We start from the raw sequence: 27,088 nt of genomic DNA, 5'->3' as shown, positions 1-27,088 counted from the left end.
TAGAACCAACCTGGGACCTGGAATGACTGCCTGTACTTACTGATGTGGAGAAGCTGTTTCATGAGGGAAATGTGTACTCCTTACTGCTGAATGAGGGCCCAAAGTCAGGTCTGCACAAATCCAGAGCGAGATGGGAATCCAATTTGAATATAGTAATTGATGAACAGCTCAGGTCAGATTTATGTCAAGGCAGTTTGTCAGTTATCATTAATGCCCGGTACAGACTGGTTCATTATAATTACCTCCATCACCTGTACCTCACCGCACAGAAATTACATAAATCCATCCATTCATTATCTGAAACGCTTATCCTGCTCTCAGGGTCGCGGGGTTGCTGGAGCCTATTTCCAGCAGTCATTGGGCGGCAGGCGGGGAGACACCCTGGACAGGTTGCCAGGCCATCACAGGGCCGACACACACACACACACACACATACATACACACACATTCATACCAAGGGACAATTTAGTGCGGCCAATTCACCTGACCTACATGTCTTTGGACTGCGGGAGGAAACCGGAGCCCCCGGAGGAAACCCACGCAGACACGGGGAGAACATGCAAACTCCACAGAGGACGACCCAGGATGACCCACCAAGGTTGAACTACCCCAGGGCTCGAACCCAGGACCTTCTTGCTGTAAGGCGACCGTGCTAGCTACTGCGCCACCCGAAATTACATAAATCCAAATCTGAATTGTTAGAAATGTGCTTCTGATGTGGCACAGAGGTCGGCTCCTTCCTGCACTGTACCTGGCTTTGTACAAAGGTGAGGCCCTTTTGGTACGACTTCTATGACACCATGACCAAGATCACAGGAGTTACCTTCCCATTAGATGCTGAGCTTTGCTTACTGGGGAATTTCACAAGTGTCAGTAGATCCTCAACCTATTCCCAAATCAAATTTATGGAAATCGTTTTGTGTGGCCAGGAAACGCATAACAGTGACGTGGAAATCTGACTCCTCTCTCCTCATTGACAGACGGTCTTCGGAAATGAACAATTGTATTCCTCTTGAAAAGATCACATATAGTATTAGAAAAGGATACAACACCTTTGTGAAAATTTGGCAGCCTTAGCTAGACTACATAGGCACATCACTCACGCCACCATAGCGGTGTGATCATTTCTGGTTAGCCAGAAGGCCGCTTTACAGGATATAACACTGTGTTAGTGCAGTGTCTCTGTATTTCACTCTATGCGCTGACTTCTCCCCCCGTCTTCCATTTTTTCTACTTGGGCTTGTGTGTGTGTGTGTGTGTGTGGGGGGGGGGTTGGGGTTTCTTTGGTGTTTTGTGTTCTGTGTGGTTGTTGAAATGGGTCTGAAAATGAAAAATAAAATATTCCAAAAAGCAAGAGCATGTGTGAGGAGGACTCAAAACTTGTTTGTGCAGTTCTCAAGCCGACACTAGGTGGCATTAGTGATTCGTTGGAAAAGGTAGCTGAAGAGCCATCTCATGAGTTGGGAGAGGACCAGCAGCTGCAGGGACTCCTCCTAGGAGTACAAATGGACTGCCGCAGTTGCTGTGAAATTCTAAATTATTATGCCTCCCAGAAAGGAACTGTCAGTCCTCTTCTGAGCGAGGCATTGATTTCTCTCCCTGCATCTCGGAGTCAAAGGGTCACTTTCTTTAACATACGGCGTCTCCTGAGGTCTGACTCAGCACATCTGGGGCTTCACTCCGAAGGAAGGCTGTTCCGACTGATAAGAGTGGCTTGGAAAGGAGGACTTTTATCAGACTGAGCATAATATATTGGTACGAAATGTCAAATCAGATTTTGTTTAAGACCCTGTATATGGAATGATTCAATGTGGTTCCTGAGATGTTGATAATGAGATAGGCATTAAATACTATTCTATATATATATGTGTATATATATGTGTGTGTATATATATGTGTGTGTGTGTGTGTGTGTGTATGTATATATATATATATATATATATATATATATATATATATATGTTTAATGTCAGCAACATTCTGAGTTATGAAACCGAGAACAACAAGGACAGAAGCCATTTTCAGAAAACAACCATTGCTCATACCAATAATCAGAATCAGCCATCCATCCAGCCATTATCCAAACCGCTTATCCTGCTCTCAGGGTCGTGGGGACACTGGAGCCTATCCCAGCAGTCATTGGGCAGCAGGCGGGGAGACACCCTGGACAGGCCGCCAGACCATCACAGGGTTTATGCATGCTCAGTAATCCAGGTAAGAAAGTCAAAGAAGGTTGAATCAGTTTATCGGGACACGTTTATTGACAGAAACGTTTCATCGCTCATCTAAGTGACCTCTTCAGTCTAAACTGACTGCAGGTGTCCCCACCCTTATACACAATACAGCTGCATAACGACTGAAACCAGCAACCAGTTTCATATGCAGATACGGGCGTGGCCATTAACTACAGTTGCAATGGACATGTGTACTATTCACAGAGGATTTGGGAATGCTCGCAATCACAGCATTGTAAGATGGTGACAGATGTACTCTTACTGATTCAACCTTCTTAGACTGTTGCAAACTGTTCTCTTCTCTCACGTCTTTTCTCTCTCTGAATGATGTCTTCTCCTTTCTCTTCTCGTGTGTGTGTGATCGGTGTGATGCGAGTCTCCCTTGTGTACACGTGCAGTCTGTCCTCCTCCCAGGTCTCCATTGTGATGGTGGTTGCCTCCTGGACACTGCATGTCATCCCCCTCATCACATTTTCTTTTTATATATCATATAAATCCATATAATTTTGTCATCCTGTTTCAATGTTATATCCTTCTCTCACCAAGATGTGTGACTAATATGTTTTTTGTCCACATGGTGATGCTGGTTGCATGGTTTGGGTCCTGGGCTGTTCCAGTGGCATCTGGACACTGCTTGGCATCCTCGTCATCATATTCTTCATATATTTTATAATTCCATTATAACTCTGTTTGCCTCTTTTAATGTTGTATTGTGTAAATTGTGTAAACACAACATCCATTGCACGTTGTCTGTCTTGGGAGAGAGACCCCTCCTCTGTTGCTCTCCCTGAGGTTTCTTCCTATCTTTTCTCCCTGTTACAGGGTTGTTTTAGGGAGTTGTTCCTTATCCGATGCAAGGGTCTAAGGACAGGATGTTGTGTTGCTGTCAAGACCCCTGAGGAAATTTGTAATTTGTGATATTGGGCTATACAAATTAGGGATGCTCATTTTGAATTTTTTCCCTGACCGATAACCGACGCTCATTAACTGATCATTAACCGTAACCAACAAGATTAAAATGTAGACACTTTATTTGTCATTAAAAAAAAGTCTTGAAGACAACAGAACCATGTCAAGAACAAGCAGCTACTTTAAATGAGCGCTAAAAACTGATTCAAGGATCCTCATTTCCTGTCATCTGATGCCAAAGATCAACTAAAAATCACTGTGTTCTCTCCCAAGTAAACAGAAAACAATCAGCCTCATCATACGAACACCACGGCTCAATTTAAACTCTTCTGAACTAAACACGAGCTTCTCCGACATTTCCACCGAGGCTGGGTCGGGTTTCAGCTCCTTGAAGATTGAGAGGTCAGCGCAGTGAACAGTGCGGTACGATGTGCTCATTCCAAAATGATGTGCTGGCTAATTGCAGATGTACTGTGAGATGAAGCGGTGCAGTTTCTGCCTGTTGTCTGCTAGCTGGAAGAGGGGACTAACCCCTAGGGCCACCTCGTGCCCTCGCTGCTCCACTACAAGGACCTGGGGGCAAAAGGACAGGGTAAAAGGAAGGACAGGCCGGCACCTGGTTTCTATCCGGCCTTTATTCAAGCAGAGGTAACCCTCTGAGAGCAGTCAAATGAAACAGGAGAAGAACTGTTCTGTTATCTCTTACATTTTGTGCTGTGTATACAAAGGGGGAAATAATCATCACTGCAGTAATTAAATAGATAGGAGGCATAAAAGGAGCCATTCAAAGAGAATATGAATGAGGAAATAGAAATAAATCATGTAACTACTTTGCAGGGGAAAAAGAACCAGTCAAACAGCCCATTCATCCAGTAAACTCTGAACTGGGCGAGAGGGAATGAAGTGCCCAACTTGAGACGATCTTATCGTCTGTTGCCTTTGCTGGTTGTGTGAAAACTTCAGATTTCCCTGATTCCCTTGAGACATGTAGAAGATATACAACCAAACGTTTTTGAGATGAGATATTAAAACCAGTTGGTGTAAAGTCTCAATAATGACGAACAAGATAATAAGACTATTAACTTTCCTTTTGAGGTCTTTTTGTAGATAAATAATGAGCAAAGCCGCATCATTTCTAAGGCAGAGCTTCTGCACCCGCAGTGATCCATTAGACAGTGATGGGTGCGGGGGCTGTGTGCTTAATAAAACGCATGGCCGCATGGTAAACTGTCTCCAGCCATTTAGAGACCGGCCCTGCGCCATCCATGTTAAGTTCATCACCAAAATGGATGAGAAGAGGGAGTGGTGCTTGGGCTCCTGAAACATTTTCCCGTTCTTCGTTTTAAATCGCCTGTGTCCTTGGCCCACTTAATTCTCTCAAGGGCTTCACACATCTGCTTTGAACCTGATTGGAACTGGCTGGATCGGGTTGAGCTGAATTCATCAATAAATGCCTCGAAATTAGGCCCAGTTTGTGGTCAGCTCAATTTTTCATTTATTTAAAAAAAAAAAAAATTGGGTTAAACCTCAGAAGGGCTTCAAAGTTCAACAGAATTCATCATTTTATTCTGTAGTTTTGGAGGAGGTGGTGTTAGATCTTTAGTGAAGATCTAATATTGAGAATAACATTTGCACGTGCACGCATGCATGCATGCACGCACGCACGGACACACACACACACACACACAGCCTGTCACTCACCCCTAAGTCTGCCAGTGTCCTAACTGCAGTGCGAGCCATCTCCTCTGTGCAGCTCTCTGTGCGTACAGAATACAAAGACACGCATGCTTCAGAACTACAGTCAGACACCACTCACGATGGTACGTTATAAATAGTCACACCATGATCACGGGGAGTACTGGTTTATGATTGGCTGGAGGGTGTGTGTGAAAACCGAATAATGTACATGTAGCTCATCTCAAGTTTAATTAATCGCTGCTCTTAATTCATACGCCAGCCACAAAGCTATTTGGTAACCATGGCAACACACTGAATCAGTAGCAGGCAACTTTAGCTTAGCTGCTAACCTTCGCTTGCTGACACAAAAACGTCCTAAATAAATAAATAAATAAAGAAGCGAATGCTTTTATTTTAGTGCTTTGTTAAGTGACATCTTGCTAAAATCCTTTAACACACACTTTGTCTACTGTACATGGTGCTTTTACTCAGACAATAGATGGTTTCTGATTGTCTTCTATGTACATGGGCAAGAGGAAGAGAGCGTGACATTTGAGGGTGCTGATGGTGAAGTGTTTGTTTTCCAGCCTCCAGTTACTGTTGGAACATGGGATGAATCAGCCGAGTTGCTTTTAACATCTGGCCATAACACTGTTATCCATGTCAAGATGTCACCATACATGTGTCAGTGATTTTGTGTGCATGTGTGTGTGCATGCGACTTGCTGTGTGGTGGGAAGTTGTGCTCACCATAGTAGCGACTGTCCTTTTCTTTCTTTGCCAAGTCGTGCAGATATGAGTGTAATTGGGCTACACACTCGGCTTCTGCAGGAGAAAAACACTATTCACATCTGTGACAAACTCCTGCACCAGAAATGGAGCCGACCATTCAACCCCAAAAAGGATGCGGGGATGTGAGCTCAATCTACCAAGATATATAAGATATATTGTGTCCTCGCAATACAATACTCGGAAATATTCTTGACAGAAGGGCGAGCCAACAGGCTCACCAGCAAAAAATAAAATGAAAATAAAAGCTTAGTTTACAGCGCTAGGTATCGAAGACATGGAGCGCTGAAAAATACTCATCATTTTGACCTGGCACAGCATAAAATGCATGGCCTTTTAAGTACTTCTCTCAGTGCTAATTTCTCATCTACCAACCGGAGTAGAAATGGTGGATAGTCTTGAAATGGCTCGCCCAGCCTCTTTCTTAACAATCCATTCTCTTCTGTGCCAAATCAAATAAATTCAAAACCATCCCTCTGCATAATGAGTTTTTACTCCACATTTGCAAATCCACAAATGAATGCACAGATAGTACATAAAAATGTAACTTATTCATTCATTCTTTCAGTAAACCCACTTAATAAAATCAAGACACTGGATAAGGCACCAATCCATCACTGGGCTCAAATAAATTATTTATACCAAGGGGCAGCTTTATTCTCCTAACATGCATGTATTTAGACCATGGGGGGAAACCAGTGTAAACAAGGGGAAGATGTGCAATCTGCACAACCGCAATAAAACCCAAGCTCCCTTTGCTGCGAGGCACCAGTCCTACCCACTGTCATGCCATACGTACAACTCATGAATATAGCAATATTGACAGTGGAATTCAAAAAGACTGCCCCCCCTACACGTGCACACATGTACACAAAAACTCACACACATGCACGCGTGCAGACACACACACACACACACACACACACACACACACACACACACACACACACACACACACACACACACCTGGAAGAGGTTTGTGCAGGAGATCAAGCCCCTCCGTGGCCCAGCGCAGTGCTCTAAGATAGCTGGCAAGCATACTGCAGAGGTAGAAGAGCATCTCTGGACAATTTGACGGCTGGCTTATCTAAAGGAAGACACAGGAGGGCAGAGATGAAGGAGGAGTGGAAGAAAAAAGCTCAAGATACAGAAGTTCAGGGGTGAAAAAGACTTTGCAGAGTGTCATTTTTTAAGGGTTATTTTCCATATCAATTTAAATGGATGGGCACAGTAGGGAATAGCAGGAGTATGGGGGGGACATTATGCTGGAAGTATTCTCCTAACTGAACCAATGGGACACTCCAGATTGAAATATTTTAAAATTCTTTAATCTATATGCTGTATGGATGTGGTTGTGAGTGTGTGTGGACATTTCTATTTATGACCTTGTAGGACTGTGTGCTCTGCTTCTCATACTCCGAGTCACTGTTGTATTGGTTGTCAGTGGAGAGCCAAAAAACTGAGTTGTTCCTTTTCCAGAAATCACAGACAGGGTCATCAGGAACCTAGCCAGAATGGACAGCAGGATGGACAGATGGAGTAAGCAAATAAAGAGGGATCGGAATCTGAATCAGAATCAGAATCCTTTATTCATCCCCGAGGGGAAACCGGGTTCTATTACAGACACTCACGCTCTAATAACTAAAAACTAACAAGATATAAGATCAGAAAATAGAAACAAGAAAAACTGAAACAAATAGAAATAAAAGATAAAATAAGAATGGCAAAGGAACCAGACAGATTGCAACCATATTTTATTGTCCTGCATTATCATGTGTGATGTGACCCTCAATCTTATTACATGATTATTACGAAAACATCTCTTCTCAGGATGATCTCCATCAGTAATGCTGGCAACCTGATGTGATCGCAGTTCATGTCTCTTTTGTCAACAGCTTACATATTTGTGTGTGTGTGTGTGTGTGTAAATGTGTATTTTGCGTGGAGGACACTGACAGGTGTATTTCTAAAGTGACAGATATAGTATTTAGAAAAAAGTGACCTTTGCTCTGACAAATTGATAGTTAAATTAAAAACTAGGGTGTCTGGGTAGCGTAGCAGTCTATTCCATTGCCTACCAATTCGAGGATTGCCAGTTCGAATACCCGTGTTACCTCCGGCTTGGTCAAGCGTCCCTACAGACACAATTGGCCGTGTCTGTGGGTGGGATGCCGGATGTGGGTACTATGTGTCCTGGTCGCTGCACTAGTGCCTCCTCTGGTTGGTTGGGGCGCCTGTTCAGGGGGGAGGGGGAACTGGGGGAATAATGTGATCCTCTCACACGCTACGTCCCCCTCACAAAACCCCTCACTGTCAGGTGAAAAGAAACAGCTGGCGACTCCACATGTATCGGAGGAGGCATGTGGCAGTCTGCATCCCTCCCTGGATCGGCAGAGGGGGTGGAGCAGCAACCGTGACGGCTCGGAAGAGTGGGTTAATTGGCTGGATACAATTGGGGGGGGGGGGGGGGGACGAGTAAACTTTTTTTTTAAAATAATGGCGTAACCTCTAAGGGGTTAAAGGGTAATGTGGTGACCAAATCTTTTGGTAACAAAACTGATTAAACCATAACAGATGGAGCCTGGTGTAACTTTTTAAAAAAAAATTTTTTAAATATGATTTATTTATAAGACTTTCAACACATACAACAACATAATATAGCATAACATAAAACACATATACATAATTTTTAAAAAAGCAACAAGAAAACTTTCACAAGACAATGTGGTGACAGTAACATACTATACATACTGTGTGCATTTTATATGGGAAAAACAGGACTCAGCCAAGAGTAGCAAGAAGTCGGTACAGTGCGGGGGGGGGGGGGGTACCTAGTCAATGGGGACAGAATCCAGTTGGAGGGACCTGACATGTCCCAGGAAGGATTGCCAGATTTTATAAAATTGTCCATTAGAGCCATAAAGGGAGTGTTTAATTTTACTAACTTCACAAAGGATAGGGCATCCTTTATCTAATGGGTATGAGGGGGGGATAAGGGCTCTTCCAGTGCATCAGAATAACACAGCTCACTAATGTGAGAAAAGCTACAAGTTCCGCAAAATAGGACGGCAATGGGCGGCCAGTGGGTAGGACACCAAACAGGGCAACTAAGGGAGAGGGGTGGATATAAGAAGACGTGATAGCTGAAAGGGAATCAAAAACCGACTTGCAAAACAAAGACAGTGCGGGACAAGCCCAGAACATGTGGAGGAGATTAGCTGATCCTGAGTGACGTTTATCACAGTTTGGATCAGTTCCAGGGTAGATGCGGGCTAGTATGCTTTTAGACTAGTGCACTCTTATGAACCACCTTACATTGTAAAACCGCATGACGGGCGCAAATAGACGATGTGTGGACTTGCCTCAAAACTGACTGCCAGACCTCAGGCTCTATTTCAATATTGAGATCCTCAGACCAAGTCCTGCGATGGTTGGCATGTGAGGAGAGTGTTGTATAACTTTGAAATAGTACCTTTGAGGTAAGGATTAATATTAAGAATGGTGTCGACCAAGGTGGAAGGAGGGATAGCAGGGAAGCCAGGGAAGTGATTGCGAATAAAGTCTTGGATTTGCAAATATCTGAAGAAGTGGGTCCTCTGCAGGTTAAATGCCTTGGTTAACTGATCAAAGGATGCAAATATGCCATCAATGTAAAGATTCCTCACAGAAGCAATCCCATGGTCTGCCCAGGTTGCAAAAGCTTTATCAGTGACAGAGGGAGGAAACAGAGGGTTGGAGTGTACAGGGGATAAAAGAGGTATTGCCTGGAATCCAAATCCTGAGACAGTTTTGAACTATTATATTACTAGAGCATGATTGACACGGTAATGCCAGGGGGAGGCACAAGAGGGACAAGAGGGAGGAGGAACTACATGAGGCATCCTCAATCTGCAACCACGGGGGGGGGGGGGGGTTGACTGTTAGTATGACACCAGTGCAAAATACTGAGAATATTTGCAGCCCAATAGTAAAATACAAAGTTGGGTAATGCAAGACCACCCAGTTCTTTTGGCTTTTGTAGGACATCTTTACAAATCCTGGGATTTTTTTTTTGTTGTTCCATATGAACCGAGAAATCAAACTATCTAGTGAGTGCAAAAAATGCTTTGGGATAAAACCGGTATGCATTGACAGAGATATAGGAATTTGGGAAGCACATGCATTTTCTTTTTTTTTCTTTTTTATAAATTTATTTCTATTTTTTTCCCTTATCACACCCGATTAGCCCAATGGCATATGGCCAGAACTCTTGCCGAATAACTCCCCTGGCTCACGTTTCCACTGGAAGGAGATAGTTGTAACACCAGCTTCCTTCAAACTCGTGTCGGCTGCTCTCACTATTTTACACGCTGAAGCCTCACATGGATTGCATTACCTCCAGGCTGCGAAGGAGACGTAGGGAGAATGCTTTTAGTTGCTTGGTTGCAGGCGCCCGGATGGGCCAGAGGGGTCGCTGGAGAACAATGGGTCCCCGAACACTACACCGATCTACACCCACTATCCCTCGGGTAAGGGTGGCCTAATGAATGCCTTACCCTGTGGATGCTCTGGCCGTGACCGGTTACGGCGAGTCTGGGATACGAACCTCCCAGCCACACGACGAGCGGATTGCAAGAACGGCGGTTTATTCCACTCGGCCGTCAGAGCAGCCCTAGCATATTCATATACAATTTATCTGGCCAGCAAGAGACAGAGGTAATAGAGACCAGCGGTGGAAGTCTTCAGTCAGTCGAGAAAGTAGAGGGGAGGAATTACATTTGATCAGATCTGAATAGTTCCTAGTTACACAGATACCCAGATATCTAAAACTTTCCAGAGATGTCTTCAATGGTAATTTTGAAACGGGGTACACTGTAGCTGTGGCATTAATGGGTATGAGCTCACTTTTATGAAGATTTGATTTGTAACCCAAAATTTGCCCAAACTCCTTCAACAAAGCAAACACTGGGGAGATAGATCTATCTGGATCAGAGGTAAACAGTAAAAGGTCATCAGTGTATAACGCCAGTTTATGCTCATAGCCTCCCCTTGAGATGCCCTGCATCTGACTAGACCTGAGAGCAACCGCCAGTGGTTCGATGGCAATGGTGAACAGTAGCGGAGAAAGTGGGCAGCCGTGACGAGTTCCACGTTTGAGGGGAAAATAATAAGAATAATCATTGTTTGTGTGGATGCAAGCTACGGGGGATGTATATAAAAGTTTAATCCATGCAATAAATGTATTAGCAAAACCAAACGTTTTTAGTGTATGAAACAGATAGGGCCAGTCCACTAGGTCAAATGCCTTCTCGGCATCCATTGAAATGACCATTTCCAGGGAATCTGAGGATGAAGGTGAGTATGTACAATATATCAAATAGCCGTCTGACATTATGAAAAGAGTGTCTGTCCTTAACAAACCCCGTTTGGTCGGTGGAAATAATAGTCTTCAGGATAGACTCTAGACGTATTGCCAGCATCTTAGCTAAAAGCTTAACAGCCGTACAAAGCAAAGTGATGGGGTAGTAATTACTGCAAAGAAGGGTATCTTTACCCTTTTTTAGTATAAGAGAGATAACAGCTTGACATAACGTAGGGGGGAATATGCCAGATTCTAATGAGTCATTAAACATATTTAGCATCAATGGGGATAATTATCAGAAAATGCCTTAAAAAATTTGGCAGGGAAGCCATCGGGGCCTGGGCATTTCCCATTCTGCATCAGCATTAGAGCACTTTTGAGTTCACCAACTGTGAAAGGTTCATCCAACCCAGCAGATATTTCAGGATCTATGGAAGCGATGTCTAAAGACCTAAAAAAGTTTTCATATTGGGTCTTATCAGATGTGCTCTCGGATGTATGTAATGAAGCATAAAAGTCCCTGAATTGATTGTTGATGGTTTGAGGATTAATAGTTATTCCACCCGCAGTATTAATTTGGGTAATATGCACTGATGAAGATGATTGCTGAATTTGATGAGCAAGTAGTCTACTTGGTTTATCTCCAAATTCATAATAATTATGGCATGTTTTTAGTAGTGATTCTGTTGCCTTATTAGAGGCCAAGATGTCAAATTCAGCTTTTTTCATTAGTAATTCTTTAAAAAGATCAGAGTCTAGTCTGCACTCTGATAGACAGACTATCAGACAGACTAATCCTCTTTTCAGAGGTAATCTTTCGCTGGTAAGCAGCATATGATATGATTTCTCCTTGCAGGTAGGCTTTGCATGTCTCCCAAACTGTTGCAGAAGATATGGATGGACTAACATTAGTTGAGATGAATGTGTCAATGCTATTGCTAATAATATTGATAAAGTCGGGATCAGCAAGTAGAAATGAATTAAAGCGCCAAGGGGATCGCAACAAGGATCTGCCAGGAAGGGGGATGTCAACTATGACCGTTGCATAGTCTGATATTACTATAGGGCTGTAAGAGCATGAACTAACAGAGGAGAGTAATTTGTTGTCAATGAGAAAAAAATCTATTCGGGAGAAAGTACCGTGGACGGGAGAGAAGAAAGAGAACTGCTTGGTGCTAGGATTAAGAAAGCACCAAACATCTGAGATTGCATATCGCTCCATAAACAGCTGAATGACTTTAGATGATTTAGATAGGGCAAAGGGCTTGTTAGATGAGCGGTCAAGTGAAGGATCGAGGCAGCAGTTAAAGTCTCCCCTGAGGATGAGCTGACAGGAATTTAAGTCAGGAAGAGAGAGAAGAAGTTTTTGAAGAAGTCCTCACTGTCCCAGTTTGGACCATACACATTCGCCAAAGTCATATTTTTACCACAGATTTTCCCTGTAATTATAATAAAGTGCCCGTTGGGGTCTGATATAACCTTAGACATGGATTTGTGAATAAGAATTGCAGCCCCACGGGCCTTACTTGAAAAAGAATGGTAAAGCTGGCCTACCCACCCTCTGTTGAGTTTTGGTGATCTGAAGGCTTGAGATGGGTTTCCTGTATAAAGGCAATTTTGGCGTTTAAATGATTTAAATGGTTGATGCTTTGATATGTTTCACAGGCGAATTCAGCCCTTTGACATTCCAGCTAATACATCTTAAAGCGCCACTTGGTGGTGACAAGGTGTTAGAGCTTAACATTAAGTGATACTTTGGAGGTTAAGCCAAGTGTCTTTCCTTCATGCGTCCATCCCCATGACTCACACCACCACCTGTAGTTTAGCAGGATTGAGACTAAAGGTATAGCACCTGACTAGGATAAGCCCGCTGCATTAAAGAAGTAGCACACAAGTAAGAGCAAAGAAACCATGAATAAAAATACACATAACAGAAAACCTAACTAACAAAACATTAAACATACAATCCTCCCTCCACCCAACCCCTCCCATTAACCCCAACCCCAACCCAGTTGCTGCAGAGAAGAACAGCAACAAACAACACTCTGATACATTGATCAGCTTATCTTAATACTTCCTCAATTCTATCCCTTTACTCCCATCTTATGTTGATCAACTTTTTTTTTAAAACAAGAGTTGAACCTTTTTAAATACCTCTAGTGAGCCATTAAAGCATTTGCAACAGGCATATGCAGGATCTTTAAGTGTTGAAACCTTGCTATTATAATAACATGTTGAATATATAGCTTAAGGAAGGCTTAAAGACGGTATTGCGTCGGAACAGTGCAGAAATATGTAATTACATGTCGTGTTCTTCCCCTCTGCTTCCAGTTAGTCAGGCAAATAATGTGTTTTAAAAAAAGAATATACAATTACCAAAGCGAAGACAAACTTGGAAGGGAGATGACTGTTAGGTCTATGTGAAGCAGTAACAGTTGTCTTTCAACTCCCGTCAAAATAATAGTTTAAAGTCCACTGCTCTCGTAGCCTATTTCGAAAAAGAGTTCCGTAATAGTCTGATAAAGACAAATACATGACTAAATCATTAAAAGGAATACTGATTAAGACAAACGCACAACTTGTTCTGAATGCAGTTAGTTAGCTATTTGGTAATTGTTAGAAGAAGAAGAAACTAAGAAGAAAAAAAAAGTCAGCCATAAACGGCACAATAATAATAACAACAGGAACGTATGTCAGCTCACTTGCTTAGGGAGTTGTGTTTAAACCTTCAATAAACTTTGCAGTCTCTGAGGCGGACAGGAGCCATGTCTTCTTCCCGTTAGGTAGGGTAATGCGCAGCTTGGTAGGGTAATGCGCAGCTTGGCTGGGTAGAGAAGAGCCGGCTTATATCAACGCTTATACAGCTCAGTCATGGAGCTTTTGTACTCAGCACGCTACTTTAACACGTCCGGGCTCTAGTCATCATAAAAGCAGATCTTATGGCTGTTGTAGGTCAGAGCACCTCGTCTGCGAGCCTCATGGATCACCAAAGGCCTTATGTATCAATCGTTACAATGGGAAAATTTGTGCGTACACACCCATGGAATTTTTTAGCCCTCAAGATTGTCTGACAGTCAGCAGCAAAGCATGATGGTTATTTGTAATTCCTTCCGCCTAACATCTACTGTCTACCTCTTGCAATGAGCAATCACCCAGGCCTGCAAAGACATCAGTGTTAGCCAACCGGTGTCTAAATTCAGGGGTTACCCAGGTTCTACATTGGTCTCTGAGACCAACTTCAGAGCTAAAAAATCTCATGGGTGTGTACGCACAAATTTGGCTATAGTAACGTTTGACACATGAGGCCCCAGGTCTTTAACTTGGAAGTGCTGGAAGGATAGAATGACAGGTCGTGGCCTCTCTCCTGAAGCAGGTTTAGGTGCAAGCCTCCAGTGTGCCTGATCTAACGCAGGGGGTGTAGCGAGGATTTCCGTACCGAAGATGTCAACGAGAAATTGGGAGAAAAACTGATGGCCGAGAACCTTCTATCAATTCAGGTAGACCTACAATCAGGATGTTTTGGCATCTACTGCGTCGCTCCAGGTCTGCTAATTTAGCTTTTGAGTGATTCGTTCTCTCCTTGCAAAGTGGAGCATAAGTTCCCAAGTTGTTGGAGACGTTGGTCAACCCCATTAGCATTATCTTCCAAAGAGCCGATATGCTACCCATGATCTGCAACAATGGAATGCAAGCTGTCCAGTTTGGATGCCAGATACTCCATAGATGATTTGAAATCAGCTGCGATACCCACTCTATGTTCTTCCAGTAGCAAGCTAATCTCAGCCATAGTTATGCCAGCAGCCATGCTAGCAACTATGCTAGCAGACGAGGATCCCTTGTGTTTTTCCAACTGCTTCCCCCCTACTTTGGACATGGTTGTGTAGTCCTTATCATTAGTACCGACTCATAAACCTGTTGCACACAGTTTGTATTGAAAATGATGAGGTTTAAAAGATAAATAAAAATATGATAGCGGGAGCAAGCTGTACATGCGTCTACTCAGCACGCTTCATACCGGAAGTCGCCGGGCCTGGTGTAAGCTATGTTTGGGGGATGAAGAATATGCATATAGAACTCCTGATTTTTGATTATGTGCGTGACTTTGTTTTACCTCTTCCATGATCAGGACACCACAGCGTACTAGACTGTCAAATGCATCCACAGCAAAATCCTGAGAAGACTGACACGGCTGGGAGAGAGAGGAAAGAATGAGTAAGTGAACTTAATGCTACTGTACCATTCTCCTTCTCTTTACTGCAACAGGAAGAAAGGTTCAGGAGCCAAACAGCTTCAGCACATGACATATCTAAGAGCTGCAGAGTGGGGACAGCTGACAGCATAAAGTGTGCAGAGGAGATGTTGTTAAGATCAGAAAGGGAGAAGAGACAGCTGACAGGGGAATGAGAGTAAAGAACGTTGTTATTTGGTGAGGAGTGGTTGAGACACACAGCTGCAAGGCAGCGATGCAGGAAGGAGCAAGTGATGGAGTGAGCGGTGAGCATGGAGAGAGAAAAAGGGATAGCATTTATGGATTAGATTAAGAGCCCGTCAAATCAGTCAACACACATACACATACACAGACTGACACAAACACCCATTGCATGCATGCGCGTGCAAACACACGCATGCACGCACATGCACACACACACACACAAGCACGCACACACACACACACACAAATGCTCACAATTCAAATCCCTTTTCTGGCTGAGACAGAGGCGGTGGGGCAGGATGAATGGCTGTTTGGCTCCATTAAACATCCATTGAATGAGACACGCTCGATGGGCACACGTGTATGTGTGTATGTGGGCGCGTGCGGGTGTGTGTGATGTGAATTCAAAACTCACTGGCTTGAAACCCGGAGGCAGAAGATGGCAGAGCTGCAGGGCCTTCTCTGTAAGTTCCTCCTGGCAGAGCACCACATCAAACTCCAAGCTGCCTTTGACCTCGTCGCCCTCCACCCCATCCCTCCTCACCCTGCCGCTGACGCCTCTGCCGGCCACTTCGCTCAGCATGGCGGACACGGCACATGCTGAGAACACAGGCACATTGCTTCCATGATTTCTCTGGATAATACATGAGCTTATGCGGGTATTTGATAAGGGATGGTGACGTCCATCTATGCGTCAAGCCAACCGGTACAAATGGAGACAGGCCAGTGACACTAAGAAAAGAGATATCTTCCAGTCAGGTGAAGGGAAATGAAAGCCGTATGTCCACTGGGTGAATTGTCTTTCCAGTGCCAGCTCCTTTTTTGTTGTTTTTGGATTTTTTTTGGGTTTTTTTTGTTATCGGCACGGCGTTTCATGCAGATGCATGAATTAAAGCAGGGGTGGGCAATCTTATCCAGAAAGGGCCGGTGTGGGTGCAGGTCTTTGTTCCAACCAAGCAGTTACACACGTGTCTCCTAATCAAGTTCCTCAGCAAAGACTCTACTGGTTGATTAGTGGGATCAGGTGTGTAACTGCTTGGTTGGAACAAAAACCTGCACCCACACCGGCCCTTTCTGGATAAGATTGCCCCCCCCCCCCGAATTAAAGGATTTGAATGGATGAATGAATGCTCTGGGTGCCAAGATGTGAAGGCTAAATATCACAGACAGATGTTCAATAGCTGCCTATTGACAGTAACAGAGCTGGGGCCAGGGCTTTACACACACACATACACACACACACACACAAATCAGTGTGGCGGTGCAAGTTAAAAAGAAGGAGCCCTGTGGATACAGTCTGGGTGTGACATTTAGGACTGAATGGTGGCGGAAAAGCTAGCCTGCCACAAACAAATGCACACACATCAACATAAATGCAAAGTCACTCACCGCCAACAGCCTCTAATATGAATGTGTGGGTGACAATCTGAGCGTGGTTAGAGAGGCTGCGGATAGCAGGGATGGTAGGACGAATAACTATCAACGGGTCTCTCCTAGGAGGCAGATAAGAGAGATGGTAGTACAGTAATAGCAAAAGAAATATTTCAGTTAAGTAGACAAACTGGGCTTTTGGACTAACAAGTAAACCGTTTTACAGGTTCTGCTGTATGCGCATCCACCTATAAGTATGGTAACATGTATCAAAAATAAACATTTGAATCCCAATAGGAAAACTGAACTGTGCCCCAGGAAGCAGACTCCCCAATGAGTGCAACAATTCAGACTCAACAGCACAAGAGACAAAAAAAATACTGTGATAACACATCTACTTTACAATCTTTACATAGTACAGTGTACACAGGAAGACAGTGCCCTTCAAAAACACAACTGAAAACAATAATATCATATTTTTTCTGCCCCTCTCTTTTTCTGTCCCTCTGCCCCTCGACGAAAAGACAGGAGATGGGGCTGGAGGTGACAGAGATGAAGATGCTAAGATTTTCATATTGAGTGATGAAGAACGACAGGATTAGGAACATATACTATAACATATATTATATTATATAAGTATATTATATTATATAATGTATATTAGAGGGACAGCTCAGTTTGGACAGTTTGGAGACAAAACAAGAGAGGCGAGATTGAGATGGTTTGGACATGTGGAGGAGAGATGCTGGGTATATTGGGAGAAGGATACTGAATATGGAGCTGCCAGGGAAGAGGAAAAGGGCAAGAGAAAAGATGGATGTGGTGGGAGAGGACATGCAGGTGGCTGGTGTGACAGAGGAAGATGCAGAAGACAGGAAGAGATGGAAACAGATGATCTGCTGTGGCGACCCCTAACGGGAGCAGCCGAAAGTAGTAGTAATAGTGGTTTTTCTGCCCCTCTATGTATTCACAGAAAGCAAACTAACCTGGAAGGCACAGCTACAATTGTAAGATGAGGGGTGAGCAGAGTGAGAGAGTGGTGGACCAACTCCACCAAACTGCCCCCAAAGCCCACGTCTTTGTTTCTGAACAAGACTTCTTCTATCAGCCATGACACATCGCGGCACAAGGCAGATACGCACACACCCTGAGGGGGAGGAGACAGAGAATATGGAATGATAAGTTCTTTTCAAAAACATTATGTGGGGTATTAATAAAGGAAAGACAATTTACATGACATTTAAGTAGATGTCATTGTGGGATGTTTTTTTTCAATAATATGCTATGACTACAAAATGGAACTCTTGAGACCCATCTAAGAATGACGTGACAGCTGAAAAATAATCATCTTGACGGATATATGAGCAATAAGCCACAAGAGAGGATGTTCTTCACGATGGCTTTATACCAGCAGTACAGTGGTGAATGAGGCGTTAGGTGATATGACGGTAAGCAAAATGCCTCAAACCCTCTTAGCTGGTCCAAAATCAATGTACAGTATGGCCGTGAGTGGTTTATGGATTATAAAATGACAGTAACACACAAATTCAATGAAATAAGGGATGTAAATGTATTAATATCAATAAAATAACTTTATGCCACAGAAAGCAGTTCTTGAAGATTAGCTAACCAAAACTGTTGCCTGTCACACTGTGATCGCTCCAATGCTAAAAATGAGCAAACATTAAACTGCCTAAAAATTCACAAAGAACCCTGCTTTTAACATTTATACCATGGAAGAACACACAATACTGTAAACGACAGACAAGTGGTGAATGGTGACATGGACTGTGGAACCGGTAGGGCCGGACCCTACCTACTTTTGAACATCAAACATGTAAAAACATTCGAATCCATCAGTAGCCACATACAGTGCATACGGAAAGTATTCACACCCCTTCACTTTCCCCCCATTTTGTTATGTTACAGCCTTATTCCAAAATGGATTAAATTCCTTTTTTTTCTCATCAATCTACACACAATACCTCATAATGACAAAGTGAAAAAGGTTTTGTAGAAATTTTTGCAAATTTATTAAAAATAAAAAACTGAAATATTGCATGTACATAAGTATTCACACCCTTTGCTATGACACTCAAAATTGAGCTCAGGTTCATCCTGTTTCCACTGATCATCCTTGAGATGTTTCTACATCTTGATTGGAGTCCACCCGTAGTAAATTCAATTGATTGGACATTATTTGGAAAGGCACACACCTATCTACACTGCTCAAAAAAATAAAGGGAACACATAAGCAATGCAATGTAGCTCCAAGTCAATCACACTTTTGAGATATCAACCTGTCCAGTTAGGAAGCAACACTGATTTGTGAATCAATTTCACCTGTTGGTAAATTGTCTAATTTCCACCAGGGGGAAATTAGACAATTTGCAAGACAACCCCTATAAAAGGAATGGATATGCAGGTGGTGGCCACAGACCATTTGCCTGTCCTCATCTTTTCTGGCCGATCTTTGGTTAGTTTTTCATTTTGCTAGTGCCCTCACCACTAAAGGTGGCATGAGGCGGTATCTGCAACCTACAGAAGTTGCTCAGGTAGTGCAGCTCATCCAGGATGGCACATCAATGTGTGCTGTGGCAAGAAGATTTGATGTGTCTCCCAGCACAGTGTCCAGAGCATGGAGGAGGTACCAGGAGACAGGCCAGTACACCAGGAGACATGGAGGGGGCCGCAGGAGGACAACAACCCTGCAGCAGGACCGCTATCTGGTCCTTTGTGCAAGGAGGAACAGGAGGAGCACTGCCGGAGCCCTGCAAAACGACCTTCAACAGGCCACTAATATGCAGGTTTCTGCTAAAACAGTGAGAAACAGAATGCATGAGGATGGTATGAGGGCCCGACGTCCACAATTGGGGCCTGTGCTCAAAGCCCAACACCATGCAGCCCGATTGACCTTTGCCAGAGAACATCTTGGTTGGCAGATTCGCCATTGGCGCCCTGTGCTCTTCACAGATGAGAGCAGGTTCACACTGAACACATGTGACAGACGTGAGAGAGTCTGGAGACGCTGTGGAGAACGTTCTGCTGCCTGCAACATCCTCCAGCATGACCGGTTTGGCGGTGGGTCAGTGATGGTCTGGGGAGGCATATCCTTGGAGGGCCGCACAGACCTCTACGTGCTAGCCAGAGGTACCATGACTGCCATTAGGTACCGGGATGAGATCCTCAGACCCATTGTCAGACCATATGCTGGTGCAGTGGGTCCTGGGTTCCTGCTCATGCATGACATTGCTCGTCCTCATGTGGCCAGAGTGTGTCAGCAGTTCCTGTATGTCGAGGGCATTGATGCTACGGACTGGCCTGCACGTTCCCCAGACCTGAATCCAATCGAGCACCTCTGGGACATCATGTCTCGTACCATCCGCCAATGCGATGTCGCACCGCAGACTGTCCAGGAGTTGACCGATGCCCTGATCCAGGTCTGGGAGGAGATCCCTCAGGAGACCATCCGTCGTCTCATCAGGAGCATGCCCAGACGTTGTAGGGAGTGCATACAGGCACGTTGAGGCCACACACACTACTGAGCCTCATTTTGAATCGTCTTGAAGAATTTCCACAGAAGTTGGATCAGCCTATGTTCTCATTTTCCACTTTGATTTTGAGTATGATTCTGAATCCAGACCTTAATGAGCTAATGATTTTGATTTCCATTGATCATTCTTAGGTTATTTTGCTCTAAACACATTCCTCTGTCTAATAAATAAAGATTTTCAGCTGAAATATTTCATTCATCGAGGTCTATATTGTGTTTTTAGGTGTTCCCTTTATTTTTTTGAGCAGTGTATATAAGGTCCCACTGTTGACAGTGCATGTCGGAGCAGAAACCAAGACATGAACTCAAAGGAATTGTCTGTGGACCTCCAAGACAGGATTGTATCGAGGCACAGATCTGGGGAAGGGTACAAAAAATAGTTCTACAGCTTTGAAGGTCCCAAAGAGCACAGTGGTCTCCATCATTCGTAAATGGAAGAAGTTTGGATCCACCAGCCCTCTTCCTAGAGTTGGCCGCCCAGCCAAACTGATCAATCAGGGGAGAAGGGCCTTGGTCAGGGAGGTGATCAAGAACCCGATGGTCACTCTGACAGAGCTCCAGCGTTCCTCTGTGGAGATGGGAGAATCTTCCAGAAGGACAACCATCTCTGCAGCACTCCACCAATCAGGCCTTTATGGTAGAGTGGCCAGACAGAAGCCTCTGCTCAGTAAAAGGCACATGACAGCCCGCTTGGAGTTTGCCAGAAAGCACCTAAAGGACTCTCAGACCATGAGAAACAAGATTCTCTGGTCTGATGAAACCAAGATTGAACTTTTTGGCCTGAATGCCAAACGTCACGTCTGGAGGAAACCAGGCACCTCTCATCACCTTGCTAATACCATCCCTACAGTGAAGCATGGTGGTGGCAGCATCATGCTGTGGGGATGTTTTTCAGCGGCAGGAACTGGGAGACTAGTCAGGATCGAGGGAAAGATGAATGGAGCAAAGTACAGAGAGATCCTTGATGAAAACCTGCTCCAGAGCGCTCAGGACCTCAGACTGGGGCGAATGCTTACCTTTCAACACGACAATGACCCTAAGCACACAGCCAAGACAACGAAGGAGTGGCTTCGGGACAAGTCTGTGAAGTCCTTGAGTGGCCCAGCCAGAGCCCAGACTTGAACCCCATTGAACATCTCTGGAAAGACCTGAAAATAGCTGTGCAGCGACGCTCCCCATCTAACCTTACAGAGCTTGAGAGGATCTACAGAGAAGAATGGGAGAAATACCCCAAATATAGGTGTGCCAAGCTTGTAGCTTCATACCCAAGAAGACTTGAGGCTGTAATCGCTGCCAAGGATGCCTCAACCAAGTACTGAGTAAAGGGTGTGAATACTTATGTACATGCAATATTTCAATTTTTTATTTTTAATAAATTTGCAAAAATTTCTACAAAACCTTCTTCGCTTTCTCATTATGGGGTATTGTATGTAGATTGATGAGAAAAAAAGGAATTTAATCCATTTTGGAATAAGGCCGTAACATAACAAAATGTAGGGAAAGGGAAGGGGTGTGAATACTTTCCGGATGCACTGTATATCACACACTGCTTCCCTGTTTGCCCCCACACAGCACTATCACCCATCCATCCATTACCCCAACCGCTTACTCCAATTCGGGCTGCGGGATGCTGGAGCCCATCCCAGCAGTCATTGGGCGGCAGGCAGGGAGACACCCTGGACAGGCCGCCAGTCCATCACAGGGCCGACACACACACACACACACACATTCCGACCTAGGGACAATTTAGTACGGCTGATTCACCTGACCTACATGTCTTTGGACCGTGGGAGGAAACCAGAGCACCTGGAGGAAACCCACCACAGACACGACGGGGAGAACATGCAAACTCCACACAGAGGACAACCTAGGATGACCCCCCCAAGATCGGGCAACCCCAATGTTCGAACCCAGGACCTTCTTGCTGTGAGGCAACCGCGCTAACCACTGTGCCCCGTGCCACCCACAGCCTATCAGGAACTAGTAAACTCTGTTTTCTAAAAATGTATTGGCTAATTGTGTCATGAGACATGAATCGGTTTTCACATCCAACACTGCTCCCTTCATACAGTTAACATTAAACCACCACTTCATTCTTTGGTTAGCTAGTTAGCTTTTACTGAATAATGAAACGCTGATAATTAACAGATTTTTTTCAGGGCAATACCAAGAAAATTGGGGCTTGTCAGGGACTTCATCCAGCACAACGGCAGGCGGAGACAGTTCTTCGGCAATATTTAAAGAGCGGTGGTGAGTTTGACTCTTATTCTTAAATTCTATATGACTTATGTATTCTTTAGTGTCTTAATGATGTGTTAGCTGTGACATTGCAATGATAGTAAAAATGGCGGAAGTCAAGTCGGTTCAATGTTGGGGAGCGAGGGCGAGGTAGTGGGGGGCGCTGATGGGCCCGACCAATTTGAAATGCGTTCTGTGGTCCATGACTGGTGATATTTAATAATTCATTAATTCATTTGAACACTGCAACCGATAAAAGAAGTGTTCAGCAAAGTGTTTTTTTATTTCCACTGTGAAGCCTCAAAACAGGTTCAAAATCCACATCAAAAAAAAAAGAAAGAAAAAAAAAAGAAGTTGCACACAGTGGTGCAGTGTAAGTCGTGATTTGTGCCAAACTGAGGAATATTACAGTTAGGATTGCTGTAGTGAGAGGTACGTGTTTCGGTGAGAGATCCACTGGCGGTGCATTACTTCCCCTGTTAAGGTCAAGTACCAAAACAACAGACACTCTGTTTAAGCTTGAACATGTTCTCCAGTGTCATAACTGATATCATACTTACGAGGGCTACATTAGGGATTTAATGACAGCTTTGAAAGGAACACATCTAATGAGAAGTGAGGACTGTGACTACATGTTTTATAATCAGGAACACTAAGCAATAATAATGTCAAGGAGACTGCAGTAGAAAGAGATGACTCCATAGGGAACAACGAGGTATGCGAGTGTGTGTGTGTGTATATGTGTGTGTGCGCATGCGTGCATGTAAGGCAGAGACAGAATGAAAGAGATAGAAGAATTTCATGGCAAAGTATGCAATAAAGGAAATGTACTGCATTAACCTCCCAGGGATATTAGACAGAGACTTTTGAGTATGACTCAGGAAATGACTGCCATATTCTAATAAACTACCAAGGAAACGGATTCATTTTATTGGTCTTCTGGGGTATTTATGGGTCCCTTAGGCTTATGGCTCCATGGCGGTACAAGCGGAAACTCAACACTGTGGTGTCAACCTGCGAAAACTCAAGTTTACACATGCACACACACAAACACACACACACACCACAAACCCACCACAAACAAACCACAAACACAGCACATGTACCTTCCGGTGTCTGTGGAGCAAAAGGCTGGACACCAGACTGGTGGACATCACAGCCATGCAGGATGTTGTCGCTACAAACAGGGGGACACACAGACATCATGCAATGTCTTATTTTTTAGCAAAATAAGACCAAAGGCTTTGGAGGATTCATGTCTGATTCAGTAGAGGTACATAATCTTGGATTTACAGTGGATGAGGTGGAGGGTGAGGGCAACGCTGAGGTCTCTCTCTGACTGAACAAGTTCAGGCACATAATGACAGGGAAGGAGCCACGACATCTTCCGCTGCCCAAGTATAGCATCCCTTCTCAAGAGACAGAAAAAAAAATGGGGGGTGGGGGGGGGTAGAAGAGGAAAGGTAGAAGGGCCAGAAAGGAGGAAAATAAGAAAATGATGGGAATTGTTTTTTGACATCTTTGTTTCTTGACCTGCAACAGAGCGCAACAATTTTGACCAAAAATACAGAAATTGGAGCTGTGTGCATCCATATAAACATACTAAGTGTGTGTAGTCTTTTAATTGTGACTAGAACAACTTTCCCTTTCCCCTGCTGTCCATTCATCATCCATGGGCATAAAAACAAAAGAGGTATCAAAAGAAAAAGCCCTCCTTGGTCACAGAAACAACAGATTCAGTTTGCGTGGCAGGGACACAATGGGGAGGACCAAAGCATGTTAATCATGCAGATTTAGAAAAAAAACCCATCAAATTACTATCATCTGATAACAATCCAATCTAACCATCTCTCTCTCTCTTCTAACCTATGAATTGTCTTTTCCATTCATGTCTTTTCTTCTCTGCTTCCTTGTTAGCCTCTCTCTTTCCCTCTCTCTGTCTCCCTCTTTCCCTCTCTCTCTCCCCTTCTATCTGTCTCTCTCACTCTCTCCCCCTCTCTGTCTCTCTCTCGCTCTCTGTCTGCCCCCCCCATATCTCTGCCCCCCCCCATCTCTCTGTCTCTCTCTCACAAAAATTAAACATATGAATGGAGCAGAAGCCAAGCAGATTGGGCTTGGATGACACTTTCCTTCTGTTATCTCCTTCACTGGCAGGCTGTGTAATACTGGTGCTAATTGGACCGAGTCTAAAAACTCCAAGTCAACTTGCATCATATCTACACCAAATTTAAGGTTTAGAGGAAAGTTTATCTATGAAAGTTTAAGGGGAAGTAACTTTTTAATTTCACAGATGTTAGATAAAACACAATCCAACCCAAATCCCATTGTGGAACGATTTCTCTCCCCCCCCCCCCCCCCCGCCCTCACACACACACACACACACACACACACACACACACACACACACACACCTGTTGTTGAGTATGGCAGGCAGCAACAAGTCCTGTAGAGGGCGCCATCCATCCATTCTGCGTCTTCCCGTCTCGCACATCTCCTGCAAACACAAAACACAAACACACAAGAGAACAAACAGATGTGTGCACACATGCACCTATATGTGTATGCACCCTTGAAGAGGCAGCATGTGTGAAAAAGTGTGTTTCTGAATAGTCAAACGCTGACGCTCCAGCAGCTCCAGGTAAGGTAAGCACAGGGAAACCATGAACATGTTCTAACCTTATCCATGAAAGCCGACATATTTTGTTTAAGAGTTAGTTTGTATTAGTTCGTCTGTAAACAAAATTTACATGGCTTAACCCAAGTGCAACTAGCAACCCGGCAGTTAACTCGTAGTCACAAACAGCGAACTACTAATAAGCCTGGTATCGTTAAAAGCTGTGCTAAACTCGGTTGTGTACCTTGAGAGAGAAGGGCTCTGCAAGGTGGATCCTGACACTACCGCTGCGTGATCTCCCACAAAGAAGAGACCACAAGCTCAGTAAAGCAGATTTCAAGCTGACCTGTGAGGAACACATGCACATGCACACACACACACACACAGGAGTAATAAATGGTAAGTTAGGCGTAGCGATTATATCATAATGAGCCCCTGACTTTAGGAGGGAGATAACAAGAGCAATATCACTAATGAGCAGGATCAATGACGGCAGTAAAATTAACTGCCAGTCCAGAAGTGTGTGTGTGATAAGTGTGTGTGTGTGTGTGTGTGTGTGTGTGTGTGTGTGTGTGTGCCTGTATTGAAACTACCAAAGTGATGAGGACATTATTGTGACAATTAACCCATGAGGCAGCCACTTCCCAGCACCCCTATGGAACACGGGGGACCAATAGCAATCAGCATCATCTCATAAAATCCAATGCTAGCCCGGACAGAAAACCCCTGGCTGTTATCTGGATGTTACTGGCAACCGTGAGACATTCTGTTTTGCCTCTAAGCTAAATATGGCCACTTGCCCCAAAGGATATTAGAGTTACAGATGGCTCCCATTAACAGGTGTGCGCGCGCGCGCGTGCGTGTGTGTGTGTGTGTGTGTGTGTGCTGGGTGGGTGGGTGTTCCGAGTCTATGCTTTTGTGACCACGTGTGTGCCTGTGGATGTTTGATTTGGCATGTATCTTTGTGAGTGTGTGTGTTGTGTGTTTATTTTGGTGAGCACACGTGTTTATGGGCGAGTTTGACTCTGCATGTGACTGTATGAGCTTGTTTGTGTATAAATATATACATATACATATATGTTGTATCTGCTAATGTGTGTACGAGAGAGCGTTGTGTATGTGCGCGCGCGAGTGGACACATGTATGTGTGTATTTCCATTTGCAGGTGTACCTCTAAGTTGTTAGGGACACAGTCGTAGGCGATGCCCACGGGGACCAGGCAGACATCGGACACAGCTCCCTCTTTGACGAGCTGTCTGACACGTGCCAGCCACTGCCCACCTTGGCCAGACTTGCACGCCACGCTGACACTTATCGCCTGGCCCTCACATAGCAGCTCACCGACCAGCTGGAAAGAGAGCGGAACAGGGACACGGAGAGAGGTGGCGGAGACAGGGACACGAGAAGTTGTGGGATTAGGGAGGAAATGTATGGAAACAATGGGTCACAACAAAACCACAGACAGACTTCAGACATCAGTTCTAAAAGACCATATAATGGCGTGGTATGTTTGTGTTTGTGCGTGGGGCGGGGTACAGGAGGAACAGAAAACACAAAGGAGTCAGCATACGTTGGACGGATAGGATAAAAAGTGGAAGTAAAGGTGGGCTGTAGGGGACACTTCACAACATCCAGAGATACTTCCATGGCCTCCAGTATTGTTTCCCCCTTACAGAGAAAATTCAATTACTATTGAACAGCAGCTGAACAGGCCTACACTCAATAAACAATGAGGAACTATTAACATTGAAATACAGCCAATAAACAACACGCTCTCTCATGCAGAGCCAATATGCTTCCTCATACAAATGGCCATCGGGAAAAAAAAAGTCCTACTCATTCGTTCAGTCATAAACAACCTGCTTACGCTCCACTGCAGCTAGAGTCCCTTAGAGTTATGTCGCGTTGAGCTATTTTATCAAGCTGTATAG

General features: G+C 44.3%; 1 protein-coding gene across 1 annotated transcript in view; it reads right to left on the bottom strand.

Annotated features, from left to right (window-relative positions):
• Positions 1–3,599: 3,599 nt before the first annotated feature.
• Positions 3,600–27,088, bottom strand: part of gpat2 (glycerol-3-phosphate acyltransferase 2, mitochondrial) — a 45,876-nt gene continuing 22,387 nt past the window's right edge. The window contains exons 9-22 of the mRNA XM_056278554.1: positions 26,329–26,505; positions 25,402–25,503; positions 24,955–25,037; positions 23,837–23,955; positions 23,650–23,720; positions 17,739–17,899; positions 16,771–16,874; positions 15,797–15,981; positions 15,061–15,138; positions 6,994–7,113; positions 6,575–6,695; positions 5,570–5,644; positions 4,845–4,900; positions 3,600–3,716 (exon numbers count right to left, since the gene is read on the bottom strand). Coding sequence (XP_056134529.1) covers positions 3,600–3,716; positions 4,845–4,900; positions 5,570–5,644; positions 6,575–6,695; positions 6,994–7,113; positions 15,061–15,138; positions 15,797–15,981; positions 16,771–16,874; positions 17,739–17,899; positions 23,650–23,720; positions 23,837–23,955; positions 24,955–25,037; positions 25,402–25,503; positions 26,329–26,505 — 1,569 coding nt within the window. The remainder of the gene's footprint in view (positions 3,717–4,844; positions 4,901–5,569; positions 5,645–6,574; positions 6,696–6,993; positions 7,114–15,060; positions 15,139–15,796; positions 15,982–16,770; positions 16,875–17,738; positions 17,900–23,649; positions 23,721–23,836; positions 23,956–24,954; positions 25,038–25,401; positions 25,504–26,328; positions 26,506–27,088) is intronic.

Source organism: Lampris incognitus, chromosome 1, assembly GCF_029633865.1.
Source record: "Lampris incognitus isolate fLamInc1 chromosome 1, fLamInc1.hap2, whole genome shotgun sequence".
Taxonomy (NCBI): domain Eukaryota; kingdom Metazoa; phylum Chordata; class Actinopteri; order Lampriformes; family Lampridae; genus Lampris; species Lampris incognitus.
The sequence above is the reverse complement of the archived record's forward strand: the minus strand, read 5'-3'. Positions and strand labels throughout refer to the sequence as shown.